General features: G+C 40.6%; 1 protein-coding gene and 1 pseudogene across 1 annotated transcript in view; one reads left to right on the top strand and one right to left on the bottom strand.

Annotated features, from left to right (window-relative positions):
• Positions 1-1,248, top strand: part of LOC123326853 (zinc finger protein 546-like) — a 1,818-nt gene extending 570 nt beyond the window's left edge. The window contains 2 exon segments of the mRNA XM_044921999.1: positions 1-982; positions 1,046-1,248. The exon segment at positions 1-982 is cut by the window's left edge and continues 9 nt beyond it. Coding sequence (XP_044777934.1) covers positions 1-982; positions 1,046-1,188 — 1,125 coding nt within the window. The 3' untranslated portion in view covers positions 1,189-1,248.
• Positions 1,249-9,578: 8,330 nt separating this feature from the next.
• The window catches only part of LOC123323244, a 190,387-nt pseudogene continuing 180,519 nt past the window's right edge, over positions 9,579-19,446 (bottom strand).

Here is a 19,446-nt window from a genome sequence, read left to right on the forward strand (position 1 = left end):
AAAGCCTTCAGGAAGCAATCACAACTTACTCAACATCACAGAATCCACACTGGAGAGAAACCTTATAAATGTCAAGAATGTGGCAAGGCCTTTATCCATCGTTCAAGTTTCACTCAACATCATAGAATTCATACTGGAGAGAAACCTTACAAATGTAAAGAATGTGGCAAAGCTTTTAACCAGCAATCACACCTTAATACACATCACAAAATTCATACTGGAGAGAAATCTTACAAATGTAATGAATGTGGCAAGGCCTTTAGCTTTAAATCGGGCTTCACTCAACATCACAGAATTCATACTGGTGAGAAACCTTACCAATGTACAGAATGCGGCAAGGCCTTTATCCAGCTCTCACACCTGAATCGACATCACAGTATTTATCATGTAGAGAAACCTTATAAATGTAAAGAATGTGGCAAGGCCTTTATGCTCCTTTCAGGCCTCACTCAACATCACAGAATCCATACTGGAGAGACACCCTACAAATGCAAAGAATGTGGCAGAGCCTTTAAGCAGCAGTCAAACCTTATTAAGCATCACAGAATTCATACTGCAGAGAAACCCTACAAATGCAAAGAATGTGGCAAAGCCTTTAAGCACCATGTGCACCTGAGGCAGCATGACAGCGTCCACACTGGAGAGAAACCTTACAAATGCAAAGAGTGTAGCCGGGCCTTTATCCACCAGTCAGGCCTCACTCGACATCGCAGAATCCATACAGGAGAGAAACCCTACAAATGCAAAGAATGTGGCAAGTCTTTTAACTGGCACTCAGCCCTTACTCTACATTACAGAATTCATACTGGAGAGAAACCTTTCAAATGTAAGTATTGTGGCAAGAGGTTTATCCAGCAGTCAAGCTTTACTCAACATCACAGAATTCATACTGGAGAGAAACCTTACAAATGTAAAGAATGTGGCAAGGCCTTTATCCAGCAATCACACCTGACTTTACATCACAGAATTCATACTAGAGGAAGTCTTACAAATTTGAAGACTGTGAGAGAATTTTAAGGACTGCTGAACCCTAACTCCATATCAGAGAATTCATATTGGAGAGTAACTATACACGTGTATAAAGAATGTGGCAAGACCTTTAAGCAATGCTCAACCCTCATTCCTTACCAGAGAATTTATAGTGGAGGTGATTTTACAAATATAAAACTTTGCCAAGCCCTTTCATAGTGCTCAAGCTGCTTCCAGCATTACAGAATTCATACTAGAGAGAAACCTTAGAAGTGTACAGAACGTGGTAAAGCTTTTGGATTGCTCAACTTTTTTTTTTTTTAAGATTTTATTTATTTGACAGAGACACAGTGAGAGAGGGAACACAAGCAGGGGGAGTGGGAGAGGGAGAAGCAGGCCTCCCGCTGAGCAGGGAGCCCGATGCGGGGTTCGATCCCAGGACCCTGGGATCATGACCTGAGCCGAAGGCAGACGCTTAATGACTGAGCCACCCAGGCACCCCCGGATTGCTTAACTTTTACCCAGCATCACAGAGTTCATACTGAGGAGAAATAACTACATACGACAAATGCAAAGAATGTGGCAAACCTCCAGCTGGAAGTCATAACTTGCTCAACATCATCCATCCTTATCATACAGGAGCAAAACTGTAACATGTAAAGAAAGTGGCCAAGCCTTTAAGTGGAATTCAATCCTTACTGGGTATCTCAAAATGCAGTCTTGGTTCAAACTGTACAAACATAATGAATGAGGAAAGACTTTCTCTTAACAGTTTAGAAAACATCAGAGTTGAGAGAAGAAAAGTAACTTGAAGATAAAAACATGTAGAAACGTATTAAACATCAAATGTCAATAAATGTCATAGAAGTCACAGTACAAAGCAGTACATCTGTCACTCTTCAGAGATTACATCAAAAAAGGAATACAAAGTTAGATAATGTACATGCTGTTGTGCTTCAAAATAAAGAAGAGGGATTTTTTTCTTTAAAGATTTTATTTATTTATTCGAGAGAGAGAGAGAATGAGAGAGCAAGCACATGAGAGGGGAGAGGGTCAGAGGGAGAAGCAGACTCCCCGCCGAGCAGGGAGCCCGATGCGGGACTTGATCCAGGGACTCCAGGATCATGACCTGAGCTGAAGGCAGTCGCTTAACCAACTGAGCCACCCAGGCGCCCAAAGAGAGGGATTTTTTAAACATTTGGTCAGTATTTTATTTTTAAGATTTTATTTATTTGACAGCACAAGCAGGGGATCGGCAGGCAGAGGAAGAGGGAGAGGGAGAAGTAGGCTCCCCGCTGAACAAGGAGCCCAGTGTGGGACTCAAATCCTGGACCCCAGGATCATGAAATGAAGAAATCCTCATAGATACCAGAGAATAACTAACTCTTCCATAAAATGAGATGCATCCACATTTTTAGAGAATGACCGGAGTCCTGAAAGTGTTTTAGTATGCAAAATTAAGCTGGTAAGACGTTAAACTAGACTGCTATATAAGAGGTCTTCTTTAAGCCTCATGGTAATCACAAAATGAAAAAATGTAGTAGATACACAAAAGATAAAAGAGAAAATAACCTAAGTATTCCTGTATAGAAAATCATCAAATCACAAAGATAGCAAATGAATAAGAAAGGGACAAATAATTCTAAATAGCTAGAAAACAAAAGAATGACAACTTAACTCCATACTTGTATTGATACTTGCTTTAAATATAAAGGGACTAAATTCTCTAATCCAAAGACATTGCCTGAAGCGAAAGAAATATGAGACCCAACTATAGTCTTCAAGAGACTCACTTCAAGTTTTAAGAACACACAGACTGAAGGTGCAGGTGTGGAAAAAGATACTCTATGCAGATGGAATCGAAAAGAAAGCAGGATAGCTATGTTTCCATCAGTCAAAATAAACTTTAAGCCAGAGAGTGTAGTAAAACATGGCAAAGGTCATTATATAAAGGGCTCACTTTGTGCAGTGTTTTTAATTATGTGGTGTTTGGCATAATGTCAAAAAGGATTTCCGCCATTTTAGATTTGGAAGGACAGGAATAGTACGATTATGTAAATTGTGTAGTCCTTACCACTCTCAAAACCAACACCTTTTATACGACCTATTGCTGTGTTTTGAGGGTTGGGGGAATAAACACTGGACAACAATTTGAGAAAGACCTATTGCTTTCAGATTGTGATGTGTGTGAAAAAAAATAGGGGTGCAGTGAAAATCTTGGCAATTTAACAAGTAGCCAAGTTTATCAAAACTACCTTGTACAGGCTAATAAATCTTTTCGACAGTATTCAGTTGTCTAACCTCTTGCTATTATACATTGCATATTTTTTTCACATGTTATTTAATTTACATTGGTATCTGCTATTTGAAGTCCCTAAATAAATTACTTGTACTTTCAGGCAGGTTACCATGATGCCCTTCAGTAAGATTTCTGATATTATTTCTGGGCAGTTTTTCTTTATATATAGTTGCAAATGATAGGCTTTGTATGGGTCACCTTCGTCATAATTGTGATAGTGGATTTAGTTCAAGCTGAGTTTTTTCTGCAATGTACATCTTCCCATAAGAAACCCTTAACATTCCAGTTGATTCAAAGTTTCTAGCATAGCTTACATGTGACTAACGGTTGTATACATTATATATGCATTTATTAAATATAAAGCATTCACTCCCTTAATGTTGGAGAAAGATAGCTAATATACTTAGGATTTGTGTTACATTAAAGCTGTAGGTTTGTATATTCATGTAGAGTAGTTGCTTTCTGCTCTCTGAGCAAAAAACAATTGGATTGTTGTGTTGATTTTTTCAAAATTTGGATGCATAGGAGTCACTTTTTTAAATAAGATTTTATTTTATTTTTTTAAAAGATGTTATTTGACAGACAGAGACACAGCGAGAGAGGGAACACCAGCAGGGGGAGTGGGGGAGGGAGAAGCAGGCTTCCCGCTGAGCAGGGAGCCCGATGCGGGGCTCGATCCCAGGACCGTGGGATCATGACCCCAGCCGAAGGCAGACGCTTAATGAATGAGCCACCCAGGCGCCCCAGGAGTCACTTACTTTTAGAAACTAATTTTGTTTGATCTATAGTATTTTTTACATTTACATTTTTCAATTAAATATATGTGCTTTTCCTTAAAAAAATAAAAAGTAATAAAGCCGTCAATTCAACAAACGGATATAACTTTTATAATTGTTTGTTCACCCAACATAAAAGCAAGTAACACATAAAACAACTATTAGCAGACAAGAACAGAGGAAGAGACAGCAGTACATTAGAAGGGGACTTCAATACTGCGCCTTCAGTAATGGGTAGCTTATCCAGACAGAAAATTGATAAGGGGACATCAGACTTCCAACACTGCATCCAACAACATCTGAAAACATTCTTCTCACATGCACATGGAGCATTCTCCAGTATGGTGTATATGCTGGGTCACAAAACAAATCTTAATAAATTTATGAAAGAAGTGATACCAAGCACCGTTTCCAACCACTATGGCATGAAACTAGAAGTCAAGTACAAAACTAGAAAATACACAAATACGTGAAAAATAAACGTGAAATTATTCATAATAACCAAAATAATGGAAATACCTTGTCCATTGTCAGATGAATAGATAATGTGGTACATATATACAATGTGTACTGGATATAATTAACAATACATTTGAGAATAGCTCTTAAAAATTCCTATCACATGAAAAATTGTCACTCTGAGGTGATAACTATGTTTTGCAATATATACTTCAAATCATAATGCATCTTAATGTTACATGTTAATTATATCTCAGTGAGACTGAGGAAAAGTGAAATAAGCAGATTAGTGGTTTCTTAGCCACAGGGATGGTGACAGTTAAAGAATATCAAGTCTCTTAAGAGGTGATTAAGTGTAAAATTGACTATGGTTTGCTTGCACCTGTGTGTGAATCAGAAACCTAACATTTGCACATTTTTAAAAAAGATTTTGACAGAATACAAGCAGGGGGAGAGGGGGAAGCACCCTCCTTGCTGAGCAGGGAGCCCAACATGGGGCTCCATCCCAGGACCCTGAAATCGACCTAAGCCAAAGGCAGGAGCTTAACCAACTGAGCAACCCAGGTGCCCCATCGGTCCATTTGTACATTTTAAATGGGTGAATTATACACTGTGGAAATCCTATGCAAAAGCTGTTACAAAGAACCCTAAATAAGAAATGCCTGCATAAGAAGACTAGTATAGCATACCAAGACTCTATAAGTGCAACTCTTAAACACACACGTGTAAGATCTCAAATGGAATTTATGATTTAACTTCTGTGTTTTAAGCACACAGGAAGTTTTGTCAAATTACACATACATAATTATTAGTATGAGTTATGTTCAACACTTTGATGTTGGATGAAGAAAATGTACAGATGCTAATCTGTATGGGTTTCTCCAAGGAAAAAGTCAATAGAATGGATATCTATGTAATCTCTTTGTATTTCACTATCTACATTTCTATAGATCTGTAGATACAGAAATACATAATAGGCATATCAGAAATAGATCTCTTTGTCTCTGTCTCTTTAATGAATTGGCTAACCGGATGGTTGAGAGCTGGCAAGTCTGCAATCTGCAAAGAAGTCCAGCAGGCTGGAGACCCAGAGAGGCACTGATGTTGAAGCTGGAGAATTTGAAGACAGTCTGGAGAGAGAGTTAGGAAAAAAGCACCTTTGGAATATACAGCTAATTACTATGTTCTCCAGAATGGACTGTCTAGTAAGTGGTATGGGCTTATTGGCATATAACTAATAACAAACTAACTGAAATAGAAGAAAGTGCAAATAATTTCTAAAAGGAGTTAAACGTCATCTTACAATATTTTGACTAAATGTAAGAATATAAGGCATTTTCAAGTATGCACTAGTTCATACCTTCCACAAAAGACAAAATCAGAATTATGGTAGGATGTATACATTTAACAATGTAATCAAGAGCATATCCATTTTTCATAGGTAGCATAAGTAAAAATTTCGTGTTAGCCGAGGAGAAAATATTTTAATTATTATTTTTTTTAAAGATTTTTATTTATTTATTAGAGAGAGAGAGAGAGAGAGAGAGAGAGCACAAGCAGGGGAGTGGCAGGCAGAGGCAGAGGGAGAAGCAGGCTCCCCGCAGAGCAGGGGAAGCCCAATGTGGGACTCGATCCCAGGACCCTGGGATCATGACCTGAGCTGAAGGCAGTCGCTTTACCAACTGAGCCACCCAGGTGCCCGAAAATATTTTAATTATTAAATAGGATTAAAAGACAACACCTCTGCAATTGAACCTTATTTTTCTAAGTACAGAAGTTAATTGACAGAATAACTTGAATATTCAATAATGAATTGCTCAAATTTCACAGCTAGTAGAACACAAATAAACACAGAGACATCACTTTTAGCCTCATGATAGACAAGATTAAAATGAGTGGTAATAAAGAGGTTGGTGAGGCCAGGAGGAAAAACATACACTATGTATAAAATGGGGTATAAGTGTAACTTTGGGGAATAGCTCCTGTACAGTATCTATAAAAATTTGGAATTCATTCACCTTTGAAGCAGTAATTACAGCTCACATTCTACTACTCATAGAAATAAATAGGGGCGCCTGGGTTGCTCAGTCAATTAAGCACCCGCGTTTAGCTCAGGTCATGATCCCAAACCTGGCATCAAGCCCCATGTCTGACTCCCTGCTCAGCAGGCAGCCTTCTCCCTCTCCGTCTGTCACTCCCCCTGCTTGTGCGCGCTCTCAAATAAAAAGAAATAGATACAAATCTGTCTGAAACATAAATCCCATTCTTTATATGGAGGAACTTAAAAATGCCTTCTATGTGATCAATAAGAAAATACATGGATATTTTAAGGTATATCCTCATTCCATTTTTACTACTAATAAAACAACTCTAAAATAGATCACATAAATGTTGAGAAAAGCTGCATCACATTACACAACACAATACGCAAGTAAAATGGCATGCATACTTTTAACTCAATATCTGTATGTGTATTTATAAAAGACTTAAAATTATACAGCTAGGAAAATCTGAGTGTATGTTTCCATAGAGAGGGATTCATATTGCATATATAATTATAAAGTACATAACTTACCTCTCATTTGGAAGTATTTGAAATATTTGCCCAAAAAGAAATGTTACATTGGTAACAACTGTTGGAAGCACACTTGAAACTGTCCATCTGCTCACAAAGCCAAAGTTCTACGTTGTTTCCTAGTTGAATTGTAAGCGTTTTTCTCTCACTTATAATGAATGACCCAGAACAATTACTCGATATACAATTGGCCTTCAGTTCAATAGATGAAGTATAGATTATTTCACAGACCAACAGTTTTTAGATATCTAGGTTGATTCTATTTTTTTAATTGATTCTGTAATCAAGTTTGTCATGATTTTTTAAAATTTTTTTTATTTTTTATTTTTTAAAGGTTTTTTGTTTTTGTTTTTTTTTTTACAGAGACAGAGCAAGAGAGGAACACAAGCAGGGGGAGCGGGCAAGGGAGAAGCAGGCTTCCCGCTGAGCAGGGAGCCCGATGTGGGCTCGATCCCAGGACGCTGGGATCATGACCTGAGCCTAAGGCAGACGCCCAATGACTGAGCCACCCAGGCGCCCCAAGTTTGTCATGATTTTAAAGGCAGTGTTAATAAGAACTGATTTCAGGTTATGGAATGATTTATTCTATTCCCTATAACACCTCTGTTTGGTATTCAGTGTTCAGTAATGCTCTCGTTCATCCTCTAATGAGGTTCTTAAATTCTGGCAGAGGTAAGTACTCTGCATTTTTCAGGACTTTGCACTTTTTTGGGGCCATTGACCCCCATCTGGATTGCATGTGCAGTTTCTGTAATCCCGGTCTACACGGAGCAGCCCAAGTATCCAATGTCCATCCACTAAGCACGACAGGCTGTCCTCCTCTTTGATATCCAGAAACTGACTGCCAACTCCAAAAGGAATCTTGGGCATCAAAGCTGATCCACCCCCAACGCAAAACTTCTCAAAAGCTTTAGGTCATTACTTCATGGTGAGAATTGTTCAGGGCACGTAAAAAGCATGAGGAGAAAGAAGTGAGAACTAACAGATTCTGTGATAGAGGGAAGAAATATTCAGAGCCAGCCTTCAGTAGAACAAGAAAATAAGGAAACAAGTCGATGAAAAGAAGCCCATTGGGCAGAACACCTCAGAAGAAGAGAAGTAAAGGTTTTCAAATTGTAAAAAGAACAGTCTCTGAGTGAAAGTTTCAAAAATAGAAATATTTTTCTCTAACTATGGGTTAGGATGCACATGAGGGAGACATTGAAACTGTCCCTACCCTAACATCCATTTTCTGATGAATATCAAGAGACTGTTGATGTGAGGAAAAAGTATTTAAAAAGCTTTGCATCGGGGCGCCTGGGTGGCTCAGTCGTTAAGCATCTGCCTTCGGCTCAGGTCATGATCCCAGGGTCCTGGGATCGAGCCCTGCATCGGGCTCCCTGCTCAGCGGGGAGCCTGCTTCTCCCTCTCCCACTCCCCCTGCTTGTGTTCCTGCTCTCGCTGTGTCTCTCTCTGTCAAATAAATAAATAAAATCTTTTAAAAAAATTTTAAAAAGCTTTTCATCGTGTGTTTCATAGAGCAGCTGTTAGGCTCAAATGCATTTTGTGACATTTTGTCTTCTTTAAAAAATATTTTAGTACCAAGTGCAAGCTCAGCATGCATTTTTCCCAACTTTCTACCATGCACAAGACTTCACACATCTCACTCTTTTGATAATAGTTTCATTTTCCTCAGGTGTGAATGGAGAAATAGGTGATCTGATAATACTAATAACTTCATTTCTACCCAATATTGTGTCAAAAGTTGAAGTTTCACAGTTAGGGTATCACGTTGATTGTTTCATACTGTGAATACTCTTCACTTACTGTGAGATCTCACATCTCACTTAGACACTGCTGTACACACAGATGAGTACTGTCTAATAATTAAGTCATTCTGTTTTCATGAAATCCAAGTTGGTCTTGGGGCAGATTCCTTTTCCTATTATACTGCAGTAGTTCACCTAACATAATAAAAAACCCAAATGTTTCTTCATACTTCATACTGACCTGTAGAATATTTCTACCTAAGAATATTGTGAAAACAAAATTTAAAAAATACTATCTAATTTGAAATGTCAAGGTATAAGAAACAAAACTAAATGGAGATCTAAATTAGTTGAAAACCCAGCTGTCATGATTTATTAGTATAGCACGGTTAAAGTACCGTCTTTGTTACAACCCAGCACTCTGCCCCTAAGCAGTGTGCACATTTTCACATAGTAGCTAAAATCGTGTGTCCGTATAATTTTCTCTGCAAATTAAAACTATGTATGGGCCCATATTACAGAGTCGTGAAGATTTTTAGAAAGTAACACACGCACATTGTTCATATCAGTGTTGCATACAAATTATTTTTTCAAGGCTAATGTGGTTGAGGTTTGTAAGTCTTTTGACAATGATCTACTCTTTGAGTAGGAACTAGTAATAAAGGCAAACTATTGGCTTTCAGCGGACCTGCTCCATTTAACTCCAGCCTCATATTTCCAACAGGAATCTGGCAACAAAGGTGAATACGCAGTCATCTGGAAACCAGCAGAATAGCCTCCAGACACTTGACAATAGGAGTATCATTTTTATTATAGTTGAAATCCTGAGGAATTTTTCTCTTGTTTACCATTATACCTTCCTTTTCTTGCCACTGGGAGCAGGTAGGTCCACGGATTTTATTCTCAAACACCTGACCACAGCCAACTCCTTGGTTATTCTTTCTAAAGGAATCACCTAGACAACGGCAGGTTTGGGGTTGAAAAGTTTTCTTAATGACTTTGGATGCCAAACTTGTGTTCTATGTTCACAAAGTAGGCAGGGGTGTGTCTGTTGGCACCACCTGCCTCCTGAGTGTATTTCAAGTGATCGGGGTCAGTCCTGGAACTCCAGGTGGGCAGAATTTAAAGTAAAAGCTCCCAAGTACATGGAGTCCTATATGTTCCTCTTTGGATGCTATACACACTGATAAATTTGATTTTTCCTATATATGTGACTGCCAAATTGAACAGCTTTAACATCACAAAGAAGAAAGATTTTGGATACTGTTCTGTTACATTTCAAGGAGAAATCACAGTGCCACTATTCCTGAATGTCTATTAGTCCCTGGTGTTTTACCTTTGGGGCTCATGATCTGGGCCAGTGGCTCCCTGCTTTTCAGGCTGCCCAGGAAAAAGAGGCAGGGGTCCAACACATTCATAGAAATTGGGTTTTCCCCAGATCCTCCCAGGAGACCACAGTTACCCAGAACATCCTCATCGTGCTGAGCACTTTTCTATCATTGAACACCCTCACCTCCATCTTCCAGGTGTGTATAATAATAACCCCAATTGGTTGTTGGTGAACATCTCTGCACTGTTTGCTGCATGTTTCCCAACTGTCTGCCCCTTTCTTCTCATGAGTCATGACTCCAGTCTATCTGGGCTCTGCTGGGACTGGATAAGGAATACAAATCCCTTAATATAATTAGAGAGATGTAAATTCTAGATTTTAACAATGTTAAAATGTTTATTCATTCATCTCCCACCGAGTCCTAACCTCTGTTATTCAACACATTACAGGCAAGTAGTGACCAAGACAGACTGAGCCCTGCCCCAATATATTGAAAGTAACCTGTAATAGCAATTGTAAGGGAAATGTTATGTATCTATTGTGTCCTTGTATAACTCGAATGATTTACTGTTTACAGTGGAGGAGCTCAGAGTCTATGTGCTAATGAAATGTTAGGTCCTAAAACAATCTGTAGATTATAGAGAAATATTGGAGTGTGTAAATTTCAGTGTGACAAATGGGAATTCAGGACAATTTTATCCATAAGGAGGCACATATGAGATGGCCATTCAAGAGACTGAAGAAAACTGTGGACGCACACAATAATGAAATAGGCTGTGGTGCAGCTGGATGGCAAATTCAGTTTGGGGCAGCAGAGAAATAGTGGGTCTACTTTCAAGCCTGGCACAATGGATCCCAGAGAGATGGTATTCATTTGAAATGTGAAGTTATGGAGGAACCTTAGTATATTTAAATTCATGTGAAAACGGACATATATGAACTGAATGTGGAGGTCAAAAAAAAGATGTACTTGCTGATCTTTTAAAGATACCCAGTGTACATGAAAAGTTTATACACACACAGTCTTTGATAAAGGCATAATTTGGGGATCTATAAAAGGTAATTATTTTTCTTTATTTAGTGATTATATCAATTGACCATATTGGTATTATGACCTTTAGATTCACCCGCATGGTGAAAAACTTTATAATGAAGTAGTCATTAAATTTGGAGTAGGTGATAAACATACATAAAGGATATTCCTCCACTCTTTAGAATTATTTTCCTCCACTCTTTGAATTTATTTTAATACAGCTCTCTCTGTAATAACATTGTAAGCCTGATTCAAAATATTAAACATTCAAGAAAGTAGACAACTCACTTTGACCTACTGATCTATGTCATTTTCTAAATATTTATATATATTTATATACATTATATACATTTCATTTATATACATATAAAATGATATACAGAATATATATAATGATATATATAGAATATATACAGGCTAGAGTGATATATATATATATGATACATATATTTATGATCCTGTTTAGTAATGAGGTTGGTGGTTTGTGGAGGTGAGAATTTTTTTTTTTTTTTAAAGATTTTATTTATTTATTTGACACAGACACACACAGCGAGAGAGGGAACACAGGCAGGGGGAGTGGGAGAGGGAGAAGCAGGCTTCCCGCCGAGCACGGAGCCCGATGCGGGGCTCGATCCCAGGACGCTGGGATCATGATCTGAGCCGAAGCAGACGCTTAACGACTGAGCCACCCAGGCGCCCCGAGGTGAGAATATTTTTAAAAATATTTTTCTCATTTGCTAACTACCAATTACAAGTTTCTATTGTGAGGCCATACACCTGCAACCAGACTGTTAAGAGTGTTCAGTAGAAAGTGTTTCTCTTTCAACATCCCTGGAGAGCAAAAATGCTGTCATATGGAGGACAGCAGACCATGCTAAAGTCTGACACAGGAGGGATGGGCACCAAGCTTGCGTATTTTGTTGGATTCTGTGTTTCCCTGAGAAGTTCTTGTAGTGTGATTTCAGTTCCTTCCTAATCTTCAGACCACTTAGTTGTGCATAATTCATAAACAGAGAAAAGCAATCAGACAAATAACTTGATAGACTCAGTGATGGAACAATTAAAATGAAATGACAATAATTTCTTTTTTTTTTAAATTTATCTATTTGTCAGAGAGAGAGAGTGAGCATCAGGTGAAGGAGAGGCAGAGGGAGAGGGAGAAGCAGACTCCCCGCTGAGCAGGGAGCCCAAGGCAGGACTCAGTCCCAGGACCCTGGGACCCTGACGTGAGCCAAAGGCAGATGCTTAACTGACTGAGCGACCCAAGTGTTCTGACAATAATTTCTGTTATGTTAATTTGCATAAGTGAAAATCAGTTTGCAGAGTAAATATGAAGGAAATTTGGTAGGAAAATATAACCTCACAATACTAATCCCAGGAGTAATAGCAATTCTAAACAGAACAATATCCATGAAGACCACAAATGTCATAAAAGAGCCTCTCACGGGCGCCTGGGTGGCTCAGATGGTTAGGCGTCTGCCTTCGGCTCGGGTCATGATCCCAGGGTCCTGGGATCGAGTCCCGCATCGGGCTCCCTCCTAGGCGGGGAGCCTGCTTCTCCCTCTGCCTCTGCCTCTCTCTCTCTCTCTCTCTGACTCTCATGAATAAATAAAAAAAAAAAAAAAAAAAAGAGCCTCTCACAACAAAAGGACCAGGAGAAGAAAGTTTAATAAGCAGATTCTGCCATTTAAAAAAATATCAGTGAAGTCATTTCTACATGGAGAGCACTGAATGGTTAACGTGGTTCCTACTTTTTAAATTTTGTAATAGGCATTAATTTCTTAATTATTGAACAAATACTAAAACTTACTTGATCCTTCGATATTTCAAGGAAACAAATCCACATCTGACCCCGTCTCCTTCCCAAAGCCACCACAATTGCCAAAGCGTGGATTAGAGCTATAACTGGGGACAACTTATATTCTACACACACACACACATACCACATCTACACACTCAAACATTCAAATACACAATCACGTATACTCACACACAGTCACTTCCATACAAACACGTTCAGTCCCACATTCACAGACCCCATGCAGACACACTCATAATGAAACATACTTGCAACAACATAAGCTCACAGGGTCACACTGGGATTAATAAAATCTCATTTAGTCACACGAGGGAGCGTATCTCCATGACGTGTTTGTAGATGGAAAAAATGGGATCAAGTATAGTACTCTGGGTGCCTGCAAACAAAGGCTCTTTGCACTCTTTATACTCCTTCCAACACAGCAAGACTCCACAGGGACCATACTCCCAACATGTGCCACTGAAAGAGTAAAGAGCACTGCCCCTTTAGGTCGAGGTGCGTGGCAACAAGACAAGGAGTGATACAGTGGGGTAAAAATGAGGGGCACGGGGATAAATGGAGTGCACAGAGTCTGGGGGCTTGGGGTAACAGAGCCACAGGGGAAGAGGGGACAGGACCTGGGTTAGTTTCCTAGGGCTGCTGTAACAAATTAGCACAACTGGGTGGCTAAACAACCCAAAAAATTCTGTCTCACAGTTCTGGAAGTTCTTAAGTGTCTGAAGTCAAGCTATTCGTAGGGCCACACTTTATCTCAAGAATTGAGTCTTTCCTCTTTCTCAGTTCTGGGGACCATCAGCTATCCTGATCTTCCGCAGCTAATAGATGCATCTCTGTCTCTGCCTTCATTGTCACACACTGTTCCGTGTGTCTCCAGTTTTCTTCTTCTCATTAGGACAGCAGTCATTGAATTCGTGTTTACCCGAATCCAGTATGACCTCATTTTAGCTTGATTACATCTGCAAAGATCCCATTGCCCAATAAGGTTACAATTACAGTACTGTGGATTAGGACTTAAGCATATTTATTTGAGGCACATTATATAACCCACAACAGGGCTGAAGGGCATTAGGGAGTTAAATGTCACTGAGGGATTAAAGTGCACTACAGGTTTTAAGGTTGGGGGTGGGTGTATGCAGGGATGTTTAGGATATGAGGCGTATGTGTGTTGAGGAAATAAGAGCGTGAAGGAAATCATGGGAAGAAAAGGGATAATGGGGGGCGCCTGGGTGGCTCAGTCGTTAAGCATCTGCCTTCGGCTCAGGTCATGATCCCGGGGTCCTGGGATCGAGCCCCGCGTCAGGCTCCCTGCTCAGTGGAAAGTCTGCTTCTCCCTCTCCCTCTGCCGCTCCCCCTGCTTGTGCTCTCTCTCTATCTCTCTGTCAAATAAAGAAATAAAATCTTTAAAAAAAAATAAATAAAAATTAAAAAAATAAAAGAAAAAAAAGAAAAGGGATAATGGGTGATGAATTAATTGGCAAAAGGGAGTTAAAAGGCATACAAACCTTATTGCTTAGGAAGGGTTAAAGAACAGAGGGATGGAAGGGGGATAGTTGCTTGTGAATGGAGGCCTGGGGGTGTTCAGTGCTCTAACCAGAGATGAATGGTGGGAAGAAAAGGTGATGCCTGGGGAACATAATGGGCACAGGGATTTAATGTGGGTGGAGGGGATCTTCACAGCTGGGAGAATAGTGGGCATCAGTAGGCTTACGGGCCCATGGGAAAGAGTCAGAGTGTAGGGTTGGGCATAACGGGTGCAGGGTCATGAGGAAACTAAGGACTCCTGATAAATGATGGCTGAGATATTGAGGGCAGTGGACATAAAAGACACAATAAATAGGCTGAAGTTATTAGAATGATGTTGTGGGGAGGGTGATAAATGACAATGGAGGAGGAGGAAAGAATGGAGGATTTGGGGACAATCGAAGTTTGAACTGAGAGCTCTAGAATTAGGTGAAGAGGGATTTATTGGTATAGAAGTCTTAAATGCACAAGATAAATGTAGAAGAGCATGAGGAAGCCTAGAAGGGTCATTTGGAGGGAGAGTGCCAGGGTTCATGGATGTCTCCAGGTCATGGGGGGGTGCAGAGATTTAGGTCACCATGGGGGATAGAGGTAGAGGGTGGGGAGGGGTGGAGCTGGGGTGATGGAAGTTCCAGGAGTTTTATTGGAGGTCACTAATTCATTCTCCTCCTCACTAATTCCCTGATTTGCATTTGATTCACAATTGTCAACAGTTTCTAATTTCAGCCTATGAGGCACTAATAACCTTACTTATATAAAATACTCAGTAAGCTTTTCAATGGAATATACAGTAAAGGACCACAGGTAAAATTGTAAGCCAACAATGAGAGTCGATATTTTCTCTCTTCTTTGGGGGTACTATGGACAAGGTGTCACCATGGAGAGGGCATGGGTCAACCGGGAGAAGGAGATGGATGCTGTCAACAATCTGAATAGTCCTGGAGGTAGATTCCCTGCTAGAGGCTACAGAGAAGGTCCAATCCCTCATGAAACCTTGATTTTGACCTTGTTGGACCCTAAACAGAAAACCCAGCCAAGCCCACTGCAATTCAGACACATAAACAGCAAAGTTTTCTTTTTTAGCTCCTAAATGTGTGAAAATTGGTTACAGTAGAGATAGAAAACATCTACACATAGGCATAACTTTAATTGTAAAATAAAAATTATATAATACAAACTTAGAAAAGATTTAAATAAAATAAAAATCCTCATTGATTGCCCCCAGTCAGTAATAATTTAATCTTTAGACATAACAACTCATCAGTTTAAGGTGTATCCTCCTCCTTCTGCAATTTTAGAGTATATGTGCAGTTCCATTTGAAATTGTATAACACACAGGCACTGAAATATTTTGCTCTTGGTTCAGTGTGTACATAACTATTGTCATATCATACTTCCTGTCAACTGAATTGCTTTCCTTAACTAATGCTATATGAAGGTAGTGTTTTCATATCAATGTAAATGGAATTACCGCATTCCTAAAACACATCATTTCCCAATGTAATTGTCAATACAACACCCTCGGCGAAACAACCCCTTGTTTATGCACATACCTAGTTAAATGTATCTGTCTCCTGCTATGACACACATCAGGAAATGTAGATCTTTGATTTGTACACAGGTGACTTAACTGCATGATTCTGGGACATGAGACTGTTGCACCATAATGACTGTATTTTTTTTTTAAAGATTTTTATTTATTTATTCATGAGAGAGAGAGGCAGAGGGAGAAGCAGAGTTCCCGCAGAGCGGGGAGCCCGATGCGGGACTCGATCCCAGGACCCTGGGATCATGACCTGAGCCGAAGGCAGACGCTTAACCATCTGAGCCACCCAGGCGCCCGACTGTATTTTTTTTTAAGAATATTTATTTATTCATGTGAGAGAGAGAGCATGAACAGGTGGGAGGGCCAGAGGGAAAGGGAGAAGCAGACGCCCCGAGGGGGGAGCCAGATGTGGGTCTCCAACCCAGGACCACTGGATCAGGACTTGAGCCTAAGGCAGAGCTTAACCAACTAAGCCACCCAGGTACCCCATGACTGTGCATTCTTACAGTGAGTGGACAGTTGCTGAACTACCCTTGCAAATCAATTAAAAACAAAACAAAACAAAAAGAAACAAAAACGTTATATCCTACCGTGTTTCCACTGTTAAAAAAATTAAACAAGGAAGCCATTAGACTCAAGTGACTCATGTCTCTGTAGCCTCTGTCAGCAAACCATATCTTCATGCAGTCAGTGCACTGGGGTGGAAGAAAATGAACTTAACTCTTACAGTCAACTAGGCCTTCCAAAAATAAGGCAACTGCTTAAGGTATATCCAATCAAATACTAGCCTTACGTTCCTTCCATATTCTGTCTGTAAACACCTCACTGCTACCTCCTACACGTGGAGCATGCCTAACCATTTGAATAGACAATTAACTGGTCAAAGTAAGTCCTGAAAATTTGAACGTACATCAGTTCGTCTTTTAACACCACACAGTACCACCTTTCATCTTGAGCCCTTTCTCATGTGGCCTCAAATCTTGCCCATGTTGCAAGAGGGCAGAAGACCCAATATTACATATTTCCCTGTCCTGCTCTGCGCACTTTTGCACATACACACAACACAGCACTGCGACTCTGTCCTGTTTCCCCAGCCTTCACCCTTGGCAATGGCTCCTCACCGTGCCTGGCCAGAGAAGTTGCCACCAAATGCTGCACATGCGCACAAAGGACTTGTGACACAGCCCCTCTCAAGGCCAAAACCTCCCTGCAGTCATGTGCTCGTCCCTTCACCTGCTCAGCTTTCCAGAGGACCTGCCTCCAATCCCATCTCAACCAAGCCCAGACATCCGAGTTCATAGTTCAGGCGAGCTGGGGCCAGAGTCTATGGACAGACCGGTCCTCCCGCTGACCAACGTTGTTACCACATCCAGAGTTTTGGCCGGCCTCTCCGGTTTCTGCCTTTCCTAGTACCAAAACCACACATGCGCAGGAAGAGAACGCAGGTGAACCCTTCAAGGTCTTGAGTCAGCCACCTGCCACAATGCAGAGGACCCCAGAGCAGGTGGGGATCAGGGACTGGACGTCCACCATCACCCTGTGCAATATGAACGCATAAGGCGCCCATCAGTCCCACCTCTCTAGCGGACCTTCTGACGCCCCGGGATTCCTGTTTCATACTTTGGGCCCTAATATTATGGGCACAGAGCTCAGCTGCCCCAGAATTCCCACTGGGAATAGTCCCTCTGGCTAAAGGTGGCTGCCAGAGCCTAACAGAGATTTGTCCGTTTAGATTCTGTGGAAAATGACCTCAGACCACAAAACTGCTCTCCACGGCTCCTCTGCCACTCCCCGATCCTCCCTTATCAGAACAGCTCAGAGAGCAGAGTGCCCGGTGGGTCCACCTCCTGGGTGGCCCGAGTTGGCATGCCCACTGTCCTGAGGGTCAGACTCATATAAAGGAAAATAAAATACAATTTGGTGGTCAGTTTTGCCTTTCTAGTTAAAACAGTGCACCCCACCTTCTATTCCTGGGATGTCCACTGATAGTCCACACATTAAAAGTAACCAAATACATAAATGCAAATGATTGGTGCATCAAATTTCCCTCAGAGCCTCTTACCCACTCTTCCTTTCTCTCTCCCAGTCTGCTCTCTATATTATGGCCATCACATCCAACATTACTTTTAAGATTACTGATAATGAAGAAGAAAGAAGGAGATACTACTCCCAGGGTGGCATGGCCAGCATCCAAATCCTCCTGGAAAAAAAGAACATAAGGTACCCAGTTCCCAGGGCTTTAGAAAGATTAACTTACATAATGTATGTAAGATTCCCAGCACAGTGTCCTGGGCCCAATGCATCCTCATATACCTGGAGTAAGTAGTAGATGCTCAATAAACATTCCTTTGATGCATGAGCACATACTATTTATCCCAGATAGCCTTGCTCAGACACCACTGCCTTTTCTAGTCCCAAACTCAGCTTGCAGGAGATCAGCAGAAATGATCTTTATTGGAGCTGCTAGTAGTCTTCACTGAGAATGGCAGTATTTGTGTTGACATAGGACGGTTGGATATAAGGGACTCAGGTGTGCTCTGCTTTTTCTAGCTCAGTGCTACTGGAAATGAAGTCTGTGAACAGTGACCTCAATGATTGTTAAAAATACAAATTAGGGATGCCCTAATTTGGGTCCTGGGATCAAGCCCGTGTCTGAGTCCATGCTCCATGGGGAGTCTGCTTATCCCACTCCCTCTGCCCCTACCCCCACTCGTGCTCTCTCTGTCTCTCTGTCTCTCTCTCTCTCAAATAAAATAAATAAAATCTTTTAAAAAATACAAAATAAAAACAGGAATTAATGTGTTTCCTCCAGACCTAGGGATTCATGAAATCTGAGTGTGGAGCCCCAGAATCAGTTTTTAATGGAAATCCCAAGTGATTTGTATATACATGAAAAATTGACAAACACTGTTTAGAAAAGGGGCTGGCATTTGGGAAACATGCATCGATTAAGGCTGAGTTGTTCACTTCCCCCACATAGTCTAATGAAAAAGTGAAAAATTACAACGATGGCAGAGAGGATATAAAAATTTCCAAAGGTGCTCCCAAGGACAAGAATGCTTGGGGTCACAGCCGTTATCTCAGAGAGGATTTAGGTGAGATATTTTTTCTATGACAGTGTTGGCCCCTCAGCTTGTACATGCGCAGAATGACAACGATGATGAGCCCTAAACGCAAAACATCTGTGGTACGTCTGAATTCTGTACAGAGTAAGTCTATGTGTTCCTCACAGGGTGCATGAGAACAGGATCCAAAGCCTGTAATGTTTGTGAAGTATCTGTTGTTTTTGTCTTGTACATACATAGGAACTGTGATATTTACCAGCTCGTGTGGAATCCCGCACAGGATACGGGGGGGGGGGGGGGGGGGGG

Source organism: Neomonachus schauinslandi, chromosome 16 (genome assembly GCF_002201575.2).
Source record: "Neomonachus schauinslandi chromosome 16, ASM220157v2, whole genome shotgun sequence".
NCBI lineage: Eukaryota > Metazoa > Chordata > Mammalia > Carnivora > Phocidae > Neomonachus > Neomonachus schauinslandi.